This window comes from Pan troglodytes, chromosome 2, assembly GCF_028858775.2.
Source record: "Pan troglodytes isolate AG18354 chromosome 2, NHGRI_mPanTro3-v2.0_pri, whole genome shotgun sequence".
Lineage (NCBI taxonomy): Eukaryota > Metazoa > Chordata > Mammalia > Primates > Hominidae > Pan > Pan troglodytes.
The window spans coordinates 133470023-133492167 of record NC_086015.1 but is presented as its reverse complement, the minus strand read 5'-3'; the positions used below and the strand labels follow the sequence as shown (position 1 = coordinate 133492167).

Here is a 22145-nt window from a genome sequence, read left to right as displayed (position 1 = left end):
AACAGAAAAACATGAAAATACTTGCCGAGGGGTGGTGGGTTTATGTACCTTTAAAAAAATTAATAACATTCTCAATTTTATCATAAACAGCAAGTTTAAAATCTTGCCTTATTGCCAAAAAAGGAATGCATCAATTTGTTTGGCATAAACATAACCTTTTCCATAAATAAAATTATACTTAGAATTCCACTTTATTATACATCTTGCAAAGGCCAGCAGATCTAATTTTGTAGATAATACTGAGCCAGATTTTCCCAAAGTCCAAGGACTGCTGTAATTTGGAGTTATGAGCCTATATGACCAGTGCTCCAATGTTGAGTCAACTAGCAAACCACTGACATGGTGGATAAACCCAGTTCATCCTGAAGCCTGAAAATATTTGTAACTATATCTCTTATTTTAAAAATCAACTACACTATAAGGCCATAGTCAGCAAAACAGCATGGTACTGGTATAAAAATAGGCATATAGAGCAATGAAAGAGAAATAAATGAAATAAATAATAGAAATGAAAGTCCTACTCTAAGATATTAGGATATTAGCTTCTTTTCAATCTAAATGAAACATTATAGCAGGGTGGGGAGGAGGCAGAGAACCATATAAACTTTCCCTTTTTCATGAAAAAAATCGCCATGGAAACTTTCAATGAACCTCATGCAACCTCAGACAGCCCAGCCGGCACTCTCCTTGACCTCAGAGAGAACAATTTAAAGAAGCCATAAAAGATAGACAAATGGGACTATATTAAACAAAAAGCTTCTGAACCGAAAAAAAAAAAAAAAAAAAAAAAAAACAATGAGCAGAGTGAAGAGACAACCTGTTGAATGGGAGGAAATACATGCAAACTATTCACCTGACAAGGGACTAATATCTAGCATATACAAGGAACAAACAACTCAATTGCAAAAAAAAAAAAAAAAAAAAAAAAAGCAATCCCATTAAAAAATGGGCAAAATATCTGAACTGACATTTCTCAAAAGACATACAAATGGCCAATAGGTATACGAAAAAAATGTTTAACATCACTGATGATGAAAACCACAATGAGATATTATCTTATCCCAGTTAGAATAGTTTTTATCAAAAATGCAAAAAACAACAAATGCTAGCAAAGATGCAGAGAAAAGGGATACATATTTTTGGTAAGAATATAAGTTCGTACAGTCATTATGGAAAACAATATAGAGATTTCCCAAAAAGTTAAAAATGGAACTACCATATGATCCACAAATCCCACTAATGGGCATTTACCCAAAGAAAAGAAAATCAGTATATCAAAGGGTTACCTGCACCCCATGCTTATTGCAGCACTATTCACAATAGCAAACATGTGGAATCAACCTAAGTTTCCACCAACAGATGAGCAGATAAAGAAAATGTGATACATACACACAGTGAAATAAAAGTCAGCCATAAAGGAGAATGAAATCCTGTTATTGGCAGCAACATGGATGGAACTAAAAGTCATTATGTTGAATGGAATAAGTCAGGCACAGAAAGACAAATATCACAAGTTCTGTCTCACACGTGGGAGCTAAAAAGGTTGATCTCATGAGGTAGAGAGTAGAATGACAGTTATCAGAGGCTGAGAAGGGGGGTTGAGAGTAGGGAGAATGAAAAGAGGTTGGTTAATGCGTAAAACATACAGTCACATAGAAGGAATAAGTTCTAGTGTTTGATAGTACAGTAGGGTGACTATAGTTAACAACAATATATTGTACATTTCAAAATAGCTAGAAGAGAATATTTGAAATGTTCCTAATATAAAGAAATAATAAATGTTTGAGGTGATAGATATCCTAAATACCCCGGTGTGATCATTATATGTTCTATGTATGTATCAAAATATCACATGTACCCCATAAATATGTGCAGATATTATGTATCAATAATAAATACAGTAGTCTTATGTGTGGAACAAAGAGCAACTCTTTCCAGAAAGCACTGACCTTTAATCCTGGCAGACCTCGCCTTCCTATTGTCCCCTAAGAAAAATAGAAAGCAGAGACCTTAGAGAAGGATATAAACCAATTTTCACCCCAGCCTACCATCCTCTTCCACAAACGCAGGGGAAATACATCCCTCCAGCTGTTAACACCTACCCAAGGGCCGACATTTCCAGTTTCTCCCTGAGGTCCATCAACATTAGAACTTCCCTGAAAAGTAAGAAATAAAGGGAAGATCAGAAACAAACAACAACAAATGCTAGCAAAACTTTTTGTCCAATACAGAAGGCACTAGGTAGATGTAGCACTTAAATTCGCACCAAATTAAATTAAAGATGTAGTTTCTTTGTTATGCTGACCACATTCCAAGTGTTCCATAATTCCATATGGCTAGTGGCTACCACGTCGGACGGCACAGACACAGGATATTATCATGATCTCAGAATGTTCTGTTGGTCAGTGCTCCTCAAGAAGCAAACGGCATTAAATGCTGATGTTTCAAAATATCAGTGTTGTAGGCATCTTTCCCCAGAGATTGTTCCTTTGATGACTCCTCACAGTTCACCACGCTGGGAACACAGCCATGCTTAATATTTGAAAATATTGGCACTTCTCTTTCTACCTGTATCATTTAGGGTCCTGAGTGGCAGATAGAAACAGAAGGTAGAAAAGTGTCTCTCTGAAGACATGGGTGATCAATATATACAGATGCTGACAGAGAGAGAAAGAGGTTATATAGTCACAGTGAGGAAAGAGTCGTGTTCTCATTTCTTTGGGGTCAGAAGTGGAAAAATGAGTATTGTCCAGAGAAAAAAATGAGTCTATCTTTTAAGAAAAATGGAAACCATGTGGGATCCCAAGAAGGGGTACTTCAGATAATTATTTCAGAAAGTTACATGCTAACTCAATAGGAATACATAAATAGGGAAAGAGTGTGAAATAACAGAAACAAAAACGTTTTGTGCAAAGCTGTTCACCCAACTGTTATTCATAATAGATTAAATTCTGAAACAATTTAAACATCCCACAACATGAGGGAAGTGTTGATCAAATTATGGTAGAAACACTTATTGAAATAGAATGCAACAATTAAAAACTATGTTTTTCAAAAGTTTTTAAAGTACATAAAAGTTTGTGCTATAATACCAAAAGTATTTAGCCTGAATCTAGTTATGGGAAAACAATCATACAAATCCTAATTGAGGGGTGTTTAGCAAAATAACTGGTGTACAGTGTCAGTGTCATGTAAACAAATAACTGAGCAAATGTGATGAAAGGGCACTGACGACACAGGACAACTAAAGGCACCGCATAGTCCTCAGCTGGATCCTGGAACAACAGCAGCAGCCACAGAGGACATTATTGGGGTGCTACGGACTCAAGGTTTGTGTTCCCCCCAAAATTCATATGTTGAAATCCTAATCCCCAATGTGATGGTATGAGGAGGTGGGGCCTTTGGAAGGTTATTAGGCTATGAGGGGAGAACCCTCATGGTGGGATTAGTGCCCTTATAAAAGAGGCTTGAAGGAACACTATAGCTCTCCTTCTGCCATGTGAGGTTGCAGCCAAGAAGATGGCTATGAACCAGGAAGCAGTCCCTCACCAAACACTGAATCTTCCAGGACCTTGATTTCGGACTTCCCAGCTTCCAGGACTATGAGAAATAAATGTTTGTTATTTAAGCCACCCACTCTATTAATTCTATTACAGTAGCCCAAACTGCCTAAGACATGGGGCAAGTGGGAAAATTTGAATATGGACTGTGTATTAGAAAATAATATTGGCTGGGCACAGTGGCTCACGCCTGTAATCCCAGCACTTTGGGAGGCTGAGGCGGGCGGATCACTTGAGGTCAGGAGTTCGAGACCAGCCTGGCTAATATGGTGAAACCCCATCTGTACTAAAAATACAAAAATTAGCCAGTGTGTTGGCGGGTGCCTGTAATCCCAGCTGCTCTCAGCAGGAGAATCGTTGAACCCAGGAGACGGAAGTTACAGTGAGCCATTGCACTCCAGCCTGGGTGTCACAGTGAGACTCCATCTCAAAAAAAAAAAAAAAAAAAGAAGAAGAAAGAAAGAAAAGAATATTGTATAAATATTGAATTTCATGAGGGTGATGATTATATTATGTTTATATAGAAGAATATCCTTTTTCTTAACATATACTTGTTGAATATTTAGAGGCAAATTCTCATGAAGCCTTTAATTAATCCTCAATTAGCTCAGTTACACACACACAGACCCCTAAGTATTTGTATAAAGAGATATAAAGCAAATATAGCTAAAGGATAAAAATTGGTGTTTAGACTTACGACTACATTTTTCTGTAGATTTGAAATTTTTCAGAATGAAGAGGATAAAAAGTAACAGGTTCATCATGGACTATTTCAACAATACAGAGAATAAAATTAAGGTAAAGAAACACTAGAGGCTGGCATGTTGCTGCTACAAACAAGTTGGTTTTTCTCTCTCCTTTCACTTCCTTTCTTTCTTCCCTCCCTCCCTCCCCGTCCTTCCTTTCTTCCTTTCTACATTCCTTCTTTCTTACTTCTATTCCTTCCTTCTTATCTCTCTTTCTTTATTCCATACAAGGGAATAGATACAGGCTGGCAATTCCACAGCCTCCACCATAAGTGAGCTGAAGGACAAACCCAGTTCTACCAAATACTGAAAAAAAATGTAACCCACTCCTTCTGAAGGAACTGAGGGTGCTGACAATGGACACTGTGTCCCATGTAAAGTGCACGCACTCTCAGCCATAAAAGAGAACCAAATTATGTCCTTTGCAGCAACATGGATGCAGCTGGAGGCCATTATCCTAAATGAACTAATGCAAAAATAGAAAACCAAATACCACATGTTCTCACTTATAAGTGGGAGTTAATTCTTGGGTTCACACAGACATAAAGATGGGAACAATAGACACAGGGGACTCTGAAAGGGGAGGGAGGAATGGGGCAAGGAGTGAAAAGCTTCCTATTGGGTACTATGTTTACTACTTGGGTGACGGAAGCCCAAACCTCAGTACCATGCAATATACCCTTGTAACAAACCTGTACATTATCCCCTGAATCTAACATAAAAATTGAAATTAATAAAACAGAAATACACAATTTTGGCAATATAGAAATATTCTACAAATTTGGACTCACGTTAAAACAGGGTTGCAACCTGCTTTTTTCACTTGATATTACATCATGGATGTTTTCCATGTCATGAAATCATCTTCTACATTATGTTTCATGGCCTAATACTATTCCACTGTGTGGAAGAGCACTGTTTACATAAATAATCCTTTATTATTAGATATTTAAATATTTTTAATGTTTTACTACCTTAAAAATCACTGCAATGACCATCCTTGGAGCTAAATCTTTGTGTTGCACCATGATTAGCATCCAGATAAATTTCTAGGACTAGAAAAGGTAGATCAAATTACATACACATCCTTTTATTTTTATTATTTTTATTTTTTTAATTTTTTTTTTTTGAGACAGAGTCTCGCTCTGTCGCCCATGCTGGAGTGCAGTGGCGTGATCTCTGCTCACTGCAAGCTCCACCTCCTGGGTTCACGCCATTCTCCTGCCTCAGCCTCCCGAGTAGCTGGGACTATGGGTGCCAGGCACTACGCCCAGCTAGTTTTTTGTATTTTTAGTAGAGATGGGGTTTCACCGTGTTAGCCAGGATGGTCTCGATCTCCTGACCTCGTGATCTGCCTGCCTTGGCCTCCCAAAGTGCTGGGATTACAGGTGTGAGCCACCACGCCTGGCCGACATACACATCTTAAAGCTGTGGCAGACTCAGTTGGTGGCCCACAAAACAGGCCCTCCCTTCCTCTGTGCTAAGAAAATCTGGTCTTTTTAGTTTTGTTTGGAGCAACGACATACCCAGCTCCAGGGGATGAACAGGCCTAAGCCAACTGTGATGATCCCATTTCCATTTGTTAGAGACTTGCTTTCTCTGGATCTCTTGAAATGGGGCAAGGGCTGTTGGGGAGCACAGGGTCTATTTTAGCTAATGAGCTATAAAGAGAATATTGCTGGGAGTAATTTGATGAAAGGAAAGCCCCTTTTCTCCTGATATTTTATGTAAAGGTGAAGACAAAAAAACACTTGGAGCTGCTAAACCTAGGGACCGAAAGCTGACACGTTGAGGATGGCAGTGTGGGAGGAAAGGCGCCGGGTCCCTGACGACATCACTGAGGCTCAATGGGACCATAAACTGATGTGCCAAAGTTGTCATCACCTATCCCTGGGTTATAAAACACATTTACTAGCTAAACACTGCTAGTCAGGCTTTCATTGGTATATTTAAAAACATTAAAAAAAAAAACAGTAATCCTAACTGATGACTGATGTGCATTGCCTATTGCTTCCCAAAAAGGTTGTATTGACTTTCATTCTCCCCAGAAGTGTTACTTTCTCACTTCTGACTGGTATGATTGGCTCTCCACACTTTCTCCAATATTAGGTATATAATAAAATTATTCTGCTTGGTCAGAAAGACTGCTTCATCAGGAAAACCTCTCCATCCAGACTGCAGCATTTAAGCCACTCTTCGGTTCATGTCAGAAAGGAGCCGTTGCCCCCTAGAGAGCTATCTCCCAATAGCACTTAACAGGCTAGAACAGGGGTGTCCAACCTTTTGGCTTCTCTGGGCCACATTGGAGGAAGAAGAATTGTCTTGGGCCACACATAAAATACACTAACACTAACAATAGCTGATAAGCTTTAAAAAAAAAAAAAGAAAGAAAGAAAAGAAAAAGAAGAGAAGAGAAAAAGATCTCATAATGTTTTAGGAAAGTTTACGAATTGTGTTGGGCTGCATTCAAAGCCATCCTGGGCCACACACTGCCCATGGGCAGTGAGTTGGACAAACTCAGGCTAGAATGTCAGCATCTACCAGCTTCAGGGTAATATAGCTGGTGGGAGTGATTTCTGTTATCTAAGTCTATTCAAAGGATATTTAGTTACCACCGTTTTTTGGCCCAGCATGGGAGCAGAAACCATGGGGAACACAAATGGAATATGTCACAGCACTGCCCCAGAGGGTTACAATTTTTGTTTGCATGTACAAGTAGGGATCTGGTGATCAAGGTTAACCCTTGGCTAAACTCAGCGATGGAGACCTCAGAAAGCTGTGAACATGCGGCTCTTGCTGTGTCTGCAGTGCTCTGATGTACACAGCACTGGACAGTTTGTCTAGAGGCCTAGGTTCCTTCCCAGCAGTAAAACCTTGAGCAAATAAGAGAACCAGTCTGAATAGACAGATCATGATCTTTCTTCTCACAACAACCACAACTCATGGAAGCTTTGAAATGGTTTCTCTATCTTCCTTCCCTCCTTCCAGATGAAACCGGGGCCCACATGGGTTAAGGGTTGCTGTCCTGCTGCTCCCTTAGCTCAATTCCATAGCCGATTGAGTGGCTGTTCACAGGGCTCTCTGATGTCAACTCACCACAGGACACCCTCTCAATGGGGTTTGTCCAAAACAACTGCAATTAACAACAGGATGAGATTCTTGCAGCAAGTCATGCTGGTTTTCTCACACAGCAACATAATAATCATCTTGTTACAAACTGCATTTAACTCAGGATCTAGACATATGTAAAAGGAATGCAAACTAGCTACAGAAGAGAGCCAATGTCCTATAATTTTGTCAAAGGATGAAAAACTGGAGTTCAAAGTAATAGAGGTTCCTCTCTAGCTGCAAACGTTTCTCTATGCAGACCTCATGCCTGGAAATTAGGGAAGATATGAGGACTGAAGCACTTGGGTTATTTTAGTCATTTTTCAGAATCATACATTTTAATGTCTGGGACATGAAAATCTAAAAATGGCTGCCAAGAAGTTAACATCGATCAAAGTTAACAAGTCTTTTTGCTTCTGTGATGCCTTCTATCACAATGCTTCTAGTTTTCAGAACTAGGCAAGGATTTCACCTTAAAAAATGGCTAATACCCAGTTCACATCAATCAGCACTGGCTGTGACAGAAAGCAAGCCAGCACTGTAATGACCCTGAGTACCTTTTAAATCAATACATCATTATAAAGATAGAGAATTTAGAAACCAGAAATATCTTAGGCATTATTGAGTCTGGTGCTTTCATTTTGGAGATGAGGAAACCAAGGACAAAAGATGTAATGTTGTAGGAGAAAGGATTCATATAGAAAAAAACAACTATGAATTAAGTATGCAAGGACGAGGATGTCGGTGGAGATTGGCATTCAGAGCTTCTATCTCCGTAGACAGTGGATTCCCATAGGCTTGCTCTCTGGTTTTTTATGCTGATCCTACCAGAATGCCCAAGTCTTCTGGCCCAGCTAGCATCTGTTCCCATGTAGCCCCTCAAGGAAACAGAACATCTTACCTGACGCCCACGCCTTCCTTTTTCTCCCTTAGGGCCTTGGATATAGCTATTAGTTCCAGGATCCCCCTGAGAAAATAAAGGGTTCATTACCTCAAATGGACAGAAAAGAAAAGAAATTATAGGAAGAATTATTTAAAACAAAACAAAACAAAAAAATAAGGTACAACTAAAGTGGACCCTTTTTATTGTCTGGGCCTGCTCAAAAACCTTAGACTTTTAATCCAATTAAAATTCCAACCTTTTTAAGAACTCAACTTTTCTATAAGTTTTCCCTCAAATCTTTTATTTGTTGCAATACTAAGATAGGGTGAGCAGATGCTTTATTAATGAATAATTAATTGCTCGTTGCCTTTGTGTCATGAGCAAACAGTTCTCCAGTCCCTGGAATTAAAGCAGCAGAAATCCCCCAACATCACTCACAGGATCTCCCCTTAACCCAGGCTCTCCACGCTCTCCAGGTTGTCCTGGCGGTCCCGTCAAGCCCTTAAATCACAAAGAAAAAATGTGTCACTTTTAAAAATCACATATTGCCTAGAGAGAAGAGAACATTAAGAGGGAAAATAAGAATCAAATGAAAAGAGCAACTTAGTACTTGAATTTTAAAGCATTCACTGCCAAGGAGGTGAGATTGAAAGGTAAAGAAGGACATACTTTTATTGGCTATCTGCCATATGCTTGGACCTAGATGTGTATTACCTCATTTAGCCCTCACAACTCAGGAATTCACCAATTTGCATTATGCAGGACCTGAGATTCTAGGAAGTTGGGCCCAGGTCTCCCTACCATCAAATTCCTTGATCTTTCCACCCTTTGGTGGTGCTCCACACAGAAACACATGTTGTTGTTGCTGTTGTTGTTGCTTAAAAAGGGGGTGGTGGTGAGGAGGGCTTTCTCCATCATGAGCATGGGCAGCAGCGGTAGAGCAAGATCTCATGAAAAAGAGAAAGGAGAGAACAATGTTTCCAGAGCTCCTGACTACTGCAGATAGGAAAACAGAGGGGTGAAGAAACTTGCCATAGGACTATGACAAATAAATGATGCTTCTCTTAAACGCTGCCATGATCTGTGCCATTCTTGTGTCGTAGCGCCCACAGAGCCATGAACTGGGGAGAGGCTCCACCACAGGTGCCTTCCTCAGATGACATCACATGCCTGGAGCCGGAGGGTGTGCATGATTAACAGATGGGATCACTGTTCTAGCTTTCAGACACAAAGGAAATAAAATGTTCTCTAGACTCCAAAAGAAGCCACCTCATAATCTTACTTGAGATGCCTCCTTATCTCTTTCCTGGCCTAATATAATGGTAAAAGGGAGCTAGATAACTCTAGGTTCCAATCCTGCTATTTAATTTCCTACATTGGTAAATTTCTTTGACTTTTCTCAGACTCCATTTTCTCATTTGTGAAACAGATGTGCCTAACTTATAGAAACAGTGTAGGGATTAAATAGAAGAATAAATTCAACTGTTTAGGCATATGGTTCCTATTATGATTCACCCTACTTGTAGACCCTCCTTTATCTGACCCAGTCACTGGACTTTCAGAGTAATCTTCCAAACCTACAGCTTCCAACATGTGTCTTCCTTGCCTATAAACCTTCAATAGCCCTTGATAACTCAGTAGAAACAAAACTCCCAAACATAGCATTAAATTGGCTCCAAATTGCCCTTTCAGGCTTTCTCCCCACTCTTTATACTTTTTATTTTATCCTCCACTCCTATGAAATTAGGATCCTTATTTTTCCAGACCTATCCTGATTTCTTCTAACTCTAACCTTTTCCTTGAGCCTTTTTCTTAAGCTAGAATACCCTGTGTCTCTCTCCCAGTCCCTCTCACAGAGGTCTGAGTGAAAAATGTCTTGATTTCCTGCATTTTCTGGAAAGCCAGAGTCCTCTCCACGCTTCGGCACCTGCTCATATAGAAGTTGTTCTCTTGCCTCCCTCTCTCTTCCTTAATTGTTACCTATCTTTTAAATTTCATCCCATCTCCTCCTCAATGAAGCCTTTCTGACTGCACAGGCTGGGTCAAATCCCCTGTCGTATTCCTCTCCATACCTTTATCTCTGCAGTAATATTATATCTATTTCTGTGATTATTTCATTCATGTCTATCTTTTTCCATAGAGGCCAATCCTAAGAGATAGAGCCCATGTCTCTTTTGTTCCCCATTCTAGAATCATGCCTTGATTACAATAGATGCTCAATAAATTTTGATGATTGATCAAGTGAAGAAAAGGGAATCTATTTTCGTTTCCTCTCCAAGTCACTGTGCTCCCATTGATTCTTTATTTGCACCATTGTTACATCCTGTAGCTTATCCTATCTCATATTATAGTTTTTCCTGTACCAGTTGTATCTCCTGCACACTCAATAAGCTCTTTGTTGGTCAGAGCCATGGCTTATGTATCTTGGAACCCTTTTTTGTATCTAGCAAATGTCCCATGTGTAGGGACAATAAACACTTGACAGGTGTTTATTCAGTTTAACTAAATTTAGCTGAAACTGAAGGCTCTCCAGTGTTAAGAAAGTATGGTATCTCCCACCTTCTCCAAAGTCTGATCCATAAACTTCAAGTTAGAAATTAAACCTCAATAAAGAGCCATGTCTTCTGACTCTCCCTGTTTCACCTATCAGGAATTCAATCCACATCACTAATTGTGCACTTTTGGAGTAAAAGCATTACTCCAATTTCATGAGGAGTACAAAGAAGCATAAGCAAATAAATTACACCCTTTATGTCTAATCCTATCAATCAATAGAAGCTGATTATAGTACTGTGTTAAGATGGATCCTTCAGCCATGTTGGATCCCATAAATGGTTAGTATGTCTGCCATGGGCACAGGAAGGGAGGGTTGTGGGACATATGCTAGGTATCTGCCATCCCTTACATGGAAACAGAATTACCATCAGGAGGAAGTGTGTAATCACTGTCAAACAGATAGTACAAATAATTGCAAGGATGTAGAAAAGGCAAAGATCACTACAAACTGACATGCCAGGGAAGCTGTTGTGAGGAAGAAAGAGAGGAACTGGGCCCATTGAGGAAAAGGTGATATTCAGATTAAGCACTGAATACAGAACCAAGAAAAAGGCATTCCAGGAGAGGCAGCTGGCATGAGCAAAGACACAGAGGTGGGCATGCATAAGCAGCATTTCAGAGACAGTGAGCCTAGGAAGACATTTCTTGACAGAGATTTGTAAAGAATGTGGTTGAAAGGCCTTGGATGTAACACTAAATCATCGGCGACAGGGAGCCATGAGAAGCTTGTGAGATGGGGAGTGACATGATCACTGTTCTCAATCACCAAATGTTAAGTCACAGGACTTACTTTACTCATTCTACCATCAGCAGAGTCAGACCTTAGGTGAAGCTTCCAAACAGCTATCTCATATTAATTGCCCTTTAACTCTCCATTTAACTCCATAGGGTTTAAGCCACTAGATGATTTTTTTCCCACAGTTTCCCACAGTTTAAAAATAAACTATCCATATCAGGTTACTCAACAGGAAAATGAAAGAATATCATCATACTTTACCCAATTTCCCCTATTTCCTTTTTCTCCAGATGACCCTGGGATTCCGCGATTACCCTAAAAAAAGAAAAATGAACATACAGAGAGCCTGCCTTTTATTAGTCCCACCAAAATTTTTCTTTATGTATTTTCACAATTCTAGCCAAGAGTAGAAAGTACCTTTACTACTCTATTTCTGACAATGTGACAGATTAGATGTTTTGAATAACCCTGCCACTGAAAATTTAAAATTCCAGATAAATTAAAATATATTTTGTATGCATTAAAAATCTGATTTAAGGCTGGGTGCGGTGGCTCAGGCCTGTAATCCCAGCACTTTGGGAGGCCAAGGCAGGTGGATCACCTGAGGCTGGGAGTTCGAGACCAGCCTGACCAACATGAAGAAACCCTGTCTCTACTGAAAATACAAAATTAGTCGGGCGTGGTGGCACATGCCTGTAGTCCCAGCTACTCAAGAGGCTGAGGCAGGAGAATCACTTGAACCTGGAAGGTGGAGGTTGCAGTGAGCCGAGATCGCACCATTGCACTCCAGCCTGGGCAACAAGAGCAAAACTCCATCTCAAAAAAAAAATCTGATTTAAAAAATCCTTATGGTTCATAATAAAGAGAAAGCAAAAATGCAGACACGTAATAGCTCATGGCTGTCCTGGGGGCTTCTTGTAATTGTGTGTGTGTGTGTGTGGTGTGTGCCGTGTGTGTGTGTGTGTGTGTGGTGTGAAGCGCCTCAAACTGACAATTTATTTTAGGGTGGTCCCAGAACGTAGTGCCACTAGGAACACATGACAGAAGCAAACAACCTCTCAGGCCCTAATGATGTCTCACAGATAATGTTCCATCAAAAAATGAGTTTAAATCAAAAGTCACAATACACATGAGGGAGATGCCATGAAGGAGAAGCCAGCAGAAACAACATACAACAAAATCGGACCTGCAGTGACTGCAAATATTGGGATTATAATATACTGAATATAAAATGAATATATTTAGTATGTTTAAATAATTAGAAGAGAATGAATAAAATAACAAACTATGAAAGGAGACCAAGTAGATTTCAGAAAGGATCAAATAGAACTACTTGAAGTGAAAAATATAATTAAAATTAAAAATTCAATTGACAAATTAAATATTATATTAAATGCAAGTGAGGTGAGAATTAGTGAACTAGAAACTGAAGAAATTATACAGAATGCAGCACAGAATGACAAAGAAATAGAAATATAAAAGAGCAGTTAAGACATATTGGGGACAAAATGAGAAGTTTTCACAAATTGCTAATTAGATTTCTGCAAAGAAATAATACAGAAAATAGGAAAAATAAAATTTCAAAATGATAATTTCAAAATTAAGCACTGAAGATTTCCAAAATTTATAAGAAACATAAACACTCAGATTCAAAAGACTGACAAGTCCTAAGCAGAATACATAAAAAGTAATCCGCACCTGGACACATCATATTGAATGAAACTGTCAAAAACTAAAATCAAAGGGAACATTTTAAAGCAGCCTTATACATTTTTAAAAGTTGCTTACAAAAGAACAATTATTTTGACAGATAACTTCTTTTTTTTTTTTTCTTGAGACGGAGTCTCGCTCTGTCACCCAGCCTAGAGTGCAGTGGCGCGATCTCGGCTCACTGCAAGCTCTGCCTCCCGGGTTCACGCCATTCTCCTGCCTCAGCCTCCCAAGTAGCTGGGACTACAGGTGCCCACCACCACGCCCGGCTAATTTTTTTGTATTTTTAGTAGAGATGGGGTTTCACCACATTAGCCAGGATGGTCTCGATCTCCTAACCTCGTGATCCGCCTGCCTCAGCCTCCCAAAGTGCTGGGATTACAGGCGTGAGCCACCGCGCCCGGCCAACAGATAACTTCTTAAAGGCAATAATGAAAGGTAAAAGAAAATAGAAGCCAGAAGACTATGAAATTACATTTTCTTTTTTTTTTTTAATACTCTGAGCTGGAGCACTTACGTATTTTTTCCAAGTCTTTTCTTTTTTGCTTTTTTATTATACTTTAAGTTCTGGGGTACATGTGCAGAACGTGCAGTTTTGTTACACAGGTATACACGTGCCATGGTTGAAATTACATTTTCACAGTGCTGAGAGAAAGTAACCATCAACCAGAATTGCTTACCCAGTGAACTATCTTTCAAAGAGATTTTCAGGAAAACAAAAACAAGAAGAGTTTACAATGAACTGACCTTCATTAAAGGAAATTCTAAAAGTTGTGCCTTAAGCAAAAGAAACATGATTTTTTCATGTTCTTTTGAAGTTATCGATGACTACAAGGAAGGCATCAGTCAGATGAGTAAACATGAGGGTAAAGCTAGATAAGCATTGACTATATAAAACAACAATAAGAATGTGTAATTGGCAGAATTTAACAAAAACAAGATGGAAATAAAATACTAGACAATAATATGTAATATGGGAGGGAGTTGATTAAAGTTTCTAGAGTCCTTGTATTTTGAGGATGAGGAAAAATACAGAGATTAACATTAAACATTGTTGAGTATGCATGTTAAAAATTCTAGCTAGTCATGAAAAGCTGTACTCTCTACAAGAGTATAAATGACAGGTTAATAGAGAGGAAGACATTAAATGAGAAACTTCTGCACCTGTTCTCCATCCAAGCCATCAACTCCTTCCTCACCAGGGTTGCCCTGTGAAGCAAAGGAAGATCAGAATCTTAGAGAAAAGAGAAGCAGGTTTATGTGAATATTTCTTTGATGTTAATTTCCTTGCTAATATTTTTTCAATTGATACAGAATCTAGACTCTGTAACACTTATATACTGCACCCAGTTACTAAAAAGTAATGATTGTTTTCTTCCTGAAACAGTTATTAGGGTTATATACTGTTTTGCCTCATAGCTTCAGGTGCTAAAAATGTATATGTATTTTTAACCTGAAAATTTGAGTGGATAAGAAAGACTCCCTTTAAACTTTTGCACTTGGAACAAGTAGCTGTTTCACAAGACCAAATAAAACACTGGTTGTCGAATGCTAAAAATGGTCTTTTTGTCATTGACCTTCTTTAAAAAGATGGCAAATATGCCCGAATTAATTAATCTAATGGAAACCTGGTAGTTCACAGATTAAGGAGGAACTAAATGAGTGTGTGTGCATGTGTGTGCATTTTGGGAGATAAAATTTTAAAAAAGAAAGGAAGTGAAAAACTGAGGCTAATTAGGAGATAAGAGTAAAACTGGGCAGCGGCATGGTGACATCTCATCAAATATTCCATCACTTTCAAATTATGGGCCCTTCATTTTGCCAACTAACCCAAAATGACCAATAATATATTCATTATAAAGAATTTTTTAAAGAAAAAGCCAGAGTTTCACAAGCAAAATAAAATGCATTTGCATGTGTGAAATAGTTGATTTACTCCTACTGTCTACAAAAGCAAATCAAGTTTCAGGCATTTTTTTAACCAAAGCACAGCTGAGTTATACATAAAAATAAGTATAACGAACTCTTGGACTAGAATTACATGGCATATTTGCCACAGGCCGCAGAAGGTTAATCGGTGGTACCAGAAAACATGAATAAAGAAGCTCCATGAGCCCTTGTCTGTCTTATTCATCATTTTGTAACCACTCCCTAGGATAATGTGGGGAACAGAGTGGGTACCTAATAAATACTTTTTGAGTGAGTGAATCAGCAAATGGATACTATGGTTCTGAATCTGAATGTAAATCATTCCCTTCTTGCGCCAACTCCTTTCCTAACAACCTCATCCCAGCATTCCTCTTCCATTTGACACCCACCTTGACCAGACCCAGCCCACCATACCCTGGATTCAGGACCAACACTTCTAGACCATCATGTGATGAATATGGTGGCCCAATTCTTATATAGAGTCAGCGAGGATTGCAAACAATATGTTACTGCCTTAAACCTGAAATACATGTCTTACAAATAGTCACTCATTAGCATGGAAGTTTGGCTATTAATATCATCTGACAAATTCTCTTGTCTAAAAGTCTGAAGCTTCACCTCACTCAGGCAAAGAAATGCAATTGAAATAAGTATTGCATTTCCCAAAGAAACTGCTATCCAGTTTAAGAAGGATAAAGGAGATTACCTACCTTCTCTCCTGAAAATCCTCTTGCTCCCTAAAGTTAGAAAGAGATCATAAGAATTGAGCTTGAATGAGATTTTTAAGCCCTTTTTTCATTTAGGAAACCATATGTTCCCTGGTTTGAAGAAAATGCAATTACAATATTAGATCAAAATGAAGATGCCTTGTCTGGCAAATGTGGTGGGCATTACAACACCCTGGTTATTGCTATCCTCCTTTGCACGGAACCTGGAGAAAATTGCACTTTGCAATTCCTCACATAGTAGGAATGAAAGGGAACAACAGTGGCCTACCTCTTATTAAAATGATGATATTTTTCAAACAAAAGTGAGAATATATTGGCTAGCAAGCATGAGAGGGGTTCAAGGAACAACAGGAAAAATGAATTGAAAGAGTAATTTGATAGGTATACAGAACATGGTCATTGTGGTTAGGAAAACTGTCTTTAGGATTCTTAAATTGTAGAATTTTTTTCTTTTAGTTTATTAAGGAAGATTCTCCAATCCTGGACAGTTGAGGGACATTTAATGCAACCAGCCAAAAATGTAACTATATCCCTTTAGCCTTTAAAACTTTAGTGTTCTCACATGGACAAAGGGAGGGGAACAACACACACTGGGGCCTCTGTCGGCGGATGGAGTTGGGGGAAGGAGAGCATCAGGAAAAATAGCTAATGCATGCAGGCCTTAATAGCTAGGTGATGGGTTGATAGGTGCAGCAAATCACCATGGCACACGTCTACCTATGTAACAAACCTGCACATCCTGCACATGTACCCCAGAACTTAAAATTAAAATAAAAACAAAATCAAAAAAAACTTTAGTGTTCTGAATCCTACTTCCAACCACCAGCACCTGTCACTCTTTTCTGAGGGTTTTTTCAGGGACCAGGGCCTGCTCTACCCACATGCAAGACAGACCCAAAGTGCTAGGAACTAATACCTCCTGGAAGCTGCTGTTAACCAATTCTTGATGGGATTTGGTGTATAAATACCACAGCTCCCTCACCCCTTAACTGGGGTACATTGAGATGCATGTTCAACTCTGGGTGCCAGAGTTCTTCAGTAGGATTAAGCTCCATCTACCCACAGTGGTGATCTGATTTATAATGTACCCTTTTCAGGCCTCCTTTCCTCCTTATCTCACTTCTTTACTTCCCCACTAATGCTTACTAGAATTATCTCCCAGTAAAATACTTGCAATTGACTCTTTTTCTCAGGCTTTACTTCTGGAAAACCTTTAATCTGAGGGGGAGCTAAGACTCCATAGCTATGTTGAAGAGTTATGATTTTCCTCAAACTCAAGAGATGAAGCCAAGAAAGAGAAAGAATCCCACAGCTTAAGGTCACACTCACCTTAGGTCCCCTCATACCAGGGCATCCTTCCTCACCTCGGAGTCCAGGAAGACCTCGGGGGCCTCGTTCTCCCTGTGGAAGAAGAAGACACATGAATGCACTCAAGCAACTGTCTCTGTCAAAGCAATTGTTTAAAGTACAGGTCTTTTTCAAAATGGAGTCTCTTATGTCTTCCCTTTCTATGTAGACACAGTAACAGTCTGATCTCTCTTTTCCCTACATATCCCCCTTTTCGTTTTGATAAAACCACCACCATCATCATGGCCCCTTCTCTCTGGTCGGTCGCTGTCTCTCTGGAGCTGCTGGATACACCTATAGACTAACAACAGAAAAGACAGACATACAAGGATTAATACAAAATTTGCAATAGTGGAATTTCCGGTGGTTTTAACCCAAGTGACAGGGGGCAAGAGGACGGTGTGGGTGCTGCGGCACCCAGGCAGTCTCCCACATCCTTTGTGTCTTAGTTGCTGTTTCTCATAGTTTTCAGTCTTTCTCTTCAACTGATGACTCGCACCTTTTATCTCTTTGTCTCCCTTCTCTTATGGTCTCTCTCTCTCTCTCTTTTACACTATCTCTCTCCCCAATCTCACTTTCTGTGTCTGTCTCTGATCTCTGTCTCTTTTTCTTTCTATTCTTCTCCCTGGCTCTCCACATGTGCCGTTTTCTTGGTGGATGGTAACTTCATCTGTTCTTCTGATATCACCATTTTGTTCACCCTGCGAGTTGATGATGCTCGATTGCGGGTTTTCTGTCTCTGTGGAGGCACTTTCATTTGCATCTCTGATGGGTTGATTGTAGAACTTCAAATTCTAGTGGGTATCCAAACAGGAAGCTGATTTTCTCCTGGTGAAACACAAGCAAAACCTCTCCCCCATGTTATCACCTTACCTATTTCCCATGTTTTGTTTTTGTTGTCTTTCCACCAAATCAGTTTTCCCTCATGTGGGCTGTTCTTTTTACCAGTAAAATGTTCTGCAGAAGTAGTGGTCTGATTTCTATGCATGTTTAGAAAATTTAAAGTATAGAGTGTTAGATTAAGTTGCATCTGGGGAGTGTTATACTCCTTACTGTGTTTTTCCTTTTTTTGTTTAACCAATTGAGCTTTGAGTGTTCTAAGCAGGACAGGTAAGATCTGCATCTGGCACAGCCAGCCAGGTCTCCTTACCCTCTGCTTCCCTTTCTGCCCATGACTGAATGGGTATGTCAGGGTCTAGTAGGGGATCCAGGAGGAGGAAGCCTCATTAACTTCTATTCTGCAGCAATTGATGGCCACCCAACTTGAACAGTGGGGGCTTATCACCTCATGTACTAAGACCGGAGATAGCTGATGCCAAGGTTGGCTAAATTAGTAGCTTGAGATGTTAGGTTTTTCATTTGAGGTTTCTATGCTGCTATTGTCTTCTGCTCTTGGTCACAGAGGCTGCCACAATCCGCATGTCAAGTCCTCATGTGACAATATCCAGAGACAGCAAGGAAGAGGTACAGTGTATTCCTGCATGTTTCTTAAAAAAATATTTTTGATAGAGAATAATTGTACACATTTGTGGGGTCCATGTGAGATTCTGGTACATGCATGCACTGTGTAATGATCAAATCAGGGTCTTTAGGATATTAATCACCTCAAACATTGATCATTTCTTTGTGTTGGGAATATTTCAAATCTTATTGCTATTTAGAAATATACAATAAATCCATTTATCAGGATACAAAATCTATGTACACAAATCAGTAGCAGTGCTATACACCAACATCTACCAGGCTGAGAATCAAATCAAACCCTTTTATGATAGCTGTAAAAATAAAATACTTAGGAATATACCTAACCAAGGAGGTGAAAGACCCCTACAAGGAAAACTACAAAACACTGTTGAAAGAAATCATAGATGACACAAACAAATGGAAACACATTCCATGCTCATGGATGGGTAGACTCAATGTTGTGAAAATGACCATACTGCCAAAAGCAGTCTACAAATTCAATGCAATTCCTATCAATATACCATCATCATTCTTTATAGAACTGGAAAAAAAATGCCAAAATTCAATTGGAACTAAAAAAGAGTCTGCACAGCCAAAGCAAAACTAAGCAAAAAGAACCAATCTAGAGGCATCACATTACCCAACTTCAAACTATATTACAAGGCTATAGTCACCAAAACAGCATGGTGCTGGTATAAAAATAGGCACATGACCAATAGGACAGAGTAGAGAAGCTAGAAATAAAGCCAAATACTTAACACCCAACTGGTCTTCGACAAAGTAAACAAAAACAAAGTAGGGAAAGTACACCCTATACAACAAATAGTTCTGGGATAATTGGCAAGCCACATGTAAAAGAATAAAACTGGATCCTCATCTCTCACCTTATACAGAAATCAACATAAGATGGATCAAAGACTTAAATCTAAGGTCTGAAACCATAAACATTCTAGAAGATAACATTGGAAAACGCTTCTACACATTGGCTTAGGCAAACAGTTCATGATCAAGAACCCAAAAGCAAATGCAATAGAAACAAAGATAAATAGATGGGACTTAATTAAAGTAAAAGCCTCCTGCACAGCATAGGAAATAATCAGCAGAGTAAACAGATCACCCACAGAGTGGGAGAAAATTTTCACAAACTGCATCTGACAAAGGACTAATGTCCAGAATCTACAGGGAACTCTAATCAGCAAGAAAAAAATAATCCCATCAAAAAGTGTGCCAAGGACATTAATAGACAATTCTCAAAAGAAGATATACAAATGGCCAACAAACATATGAAAAAATGCTCAACATCACTAATTACCAGGGAAATGCAAATCAAAATCACAATGCAATACCACGTGTAAAATAAACAAAAATAGGGCCGGGTGCAGTGGCTCATGCCTGTAGTCCCAGCACTTTGGGAGGCTGAGGTGGGCAGATCAGGAGGTCAGGAGTTTGAGACCAGCCTGACCAACATGGTGAAACCGAGTCTCTACTGAAAATACAAAAATTAGCCAGGCATGGTGGTGGTTGCCTGTAATCCCAGCTACTCAGGAGACTGAGGCAGGAGAATTGCTTGAACCCGGGAGGCAGAGGTTGCAGTGAGCTGATATCGCACCGCTGTACTCCAGCCTGGGTGACAGGGCGAGACTCCATCTCAAAAAAACAAAAACAAACAAAAAAAAAAAGCAAAAATTGATGTTGGCACGGACGTGGTGAAAGAGAACGCTTTTACACTGATGGTGGGAATGTAAGCTAGTACCACCACTATGGAAAGCAGTATGGAGATTCCTTAAAGAACTAAAAGTAGATCTACCATTTGATCCAGCAATCCCACTGCTAGGTATCTACCCAGAGGAAAAGAAGTCATTATATGAAAAAGATACTTTTGCACACATGTTTACAGCAGCAAAATTCACAGTTGCAAAACTACAGAACCAGCCCAAATGCCCATCAATCAATTAGTGGATAAAGAAAATGTGTTTTATATATATATATATATACACACACACACACACACACACACACACACACACACATATATATATATACCATAGAGTACTACTTAGCCTTAAAAAGGAATGAAATAATGGCATTCATAGCAACCTGGATGGAGTTGGAGACCATTATTCTAAATGAAGTAACTCAGGAATGGAAAACCAAACACTGCATGTTCTCACTCGTAAGTGGGAGCTAAGCTATGATGATGCAAAGGCACAAGAATGAAACAGTGGACTTTGGGGGCTCAGGGGTAAGGTGGGAGGAGTTGAGAGATAAAAGACTATACATTGGGTAAACTGCTTTGGGGATGGGTATGCCAAAATTTCAGAGATCACCACTAAGGAACTTATCCATGTAACAAAATACCACCTGTTCCCTAAAAACTATTGAAATTAAAAATATATATATACAAAAAATTGTTGTAGTCACTTTCTGTGATAATGAGCACTAGATCTTATACCTTCTATTATATATTTTTATACCCATTAATCAACTTCTTTTCAAACCCCTTCTATTCCCAGCCTCTGGTAACTATCATTCTACTCTTTATCTCCATGATATCAATTTTATATAGCTCCAGGGCACACAAGTCCATAACTGCGGTCTCTATCCCTGACCCTACTGACCTGAAACATGGCCCCCACTTTGATTTCCAGGAGCATAAACCACTCATATAAGTGAGAACATGCAATAGTTTTCTTTCTGTGCATGGCCTAGTTCACCTAACTTTATGACCTTTAATTCCATCCATTTAGCTGAAAATGACAGGATTTCATTCTTCTTTATGGCTGAATACTATTCTATTGTGTGTATATTCCCATTTTCTTTATCCATTCATCCATTGATTGACACTTAGATTGAGTCCATATCTTGGCTATTGTAAATAGTGCTGCAGTAAATGTGGGGGTACAGATATCCCGTTGATACACTGATATCCTTTTTTTTGGATATATACCCAGGAGTGGGATTGCTGGATCATATGGTAGATCTGTTCTTAGTTTTTTGAGAAATCTCTGTACTTTTTTTCATAATGGCTGTACTAATTTACATTCCCACCAAAATATACGATAATTTTCTTCTCTTCACATGCTTGCCAGGATTTGTTGTGCTTTGTCTTTTTAATAATAGCCATTCTAACAAGTATGAGATGATATCTCACTGTGGTTTTGATTTGCATTTCCGTGATTATTAGTGATGTTGAATATTTTTTCATAAACTTGGTGATTTGTATATCCTCTTTTGAGAAATGTCTGTTTATTTTTTGATAGTTTCTTTTGCTGTGCAGAAGCTCTTTCATTTAATTAGATCCCATTTGTCAATTTTTGCTTTTGTGGCAATTGCATTTGGCATCTTCACCATGAACTCTTAGCCCATCACTATGTACTG

At 39.1% G+C, this 22145-nt stretch overlaps 1 protein-coding gene across 1 annotated transcript in view; it reads right to left on the bottom strand.

The window, feature by feature from the left end:
• The window catches only part of LOC742704 (collagen alpha-4(VI) chain-like), a 172331-nt gene that overhangs the window by 43460 nt on the left and 106726 nt on the right, over positions 1-22145 (bottom strand). The window contains exons 3-10 of the mRNA XM_063807107.1: positions 17286-17357; positions 15939-15965; positions 14464-14508; positions 11851-11904; positions 8736-8798; positions 8316-8381; positions 2103-2156; positions 1950-1985 (exon numbers count right to left, since the gene is read on the bottom strand). Of these exons, the coding sequence (XP_063663177.1) occupies positions 1950-1985; positions 2103-2156; positions 8316-8381; positions 8736-8798; positions 11851-11904; positions 14464-14508; positions 15939-15965; positions 17286-17357 (417 nt within the window). The remainder of the gene's footprint in view (positions 1-1949; positions 1986-2102; positions 2157-8315; positions 8382-8735; positions 8799-11850; positions 11905-14463; positions 14509-15938; positions 15966-17285; positions 17358-22145) is intronic.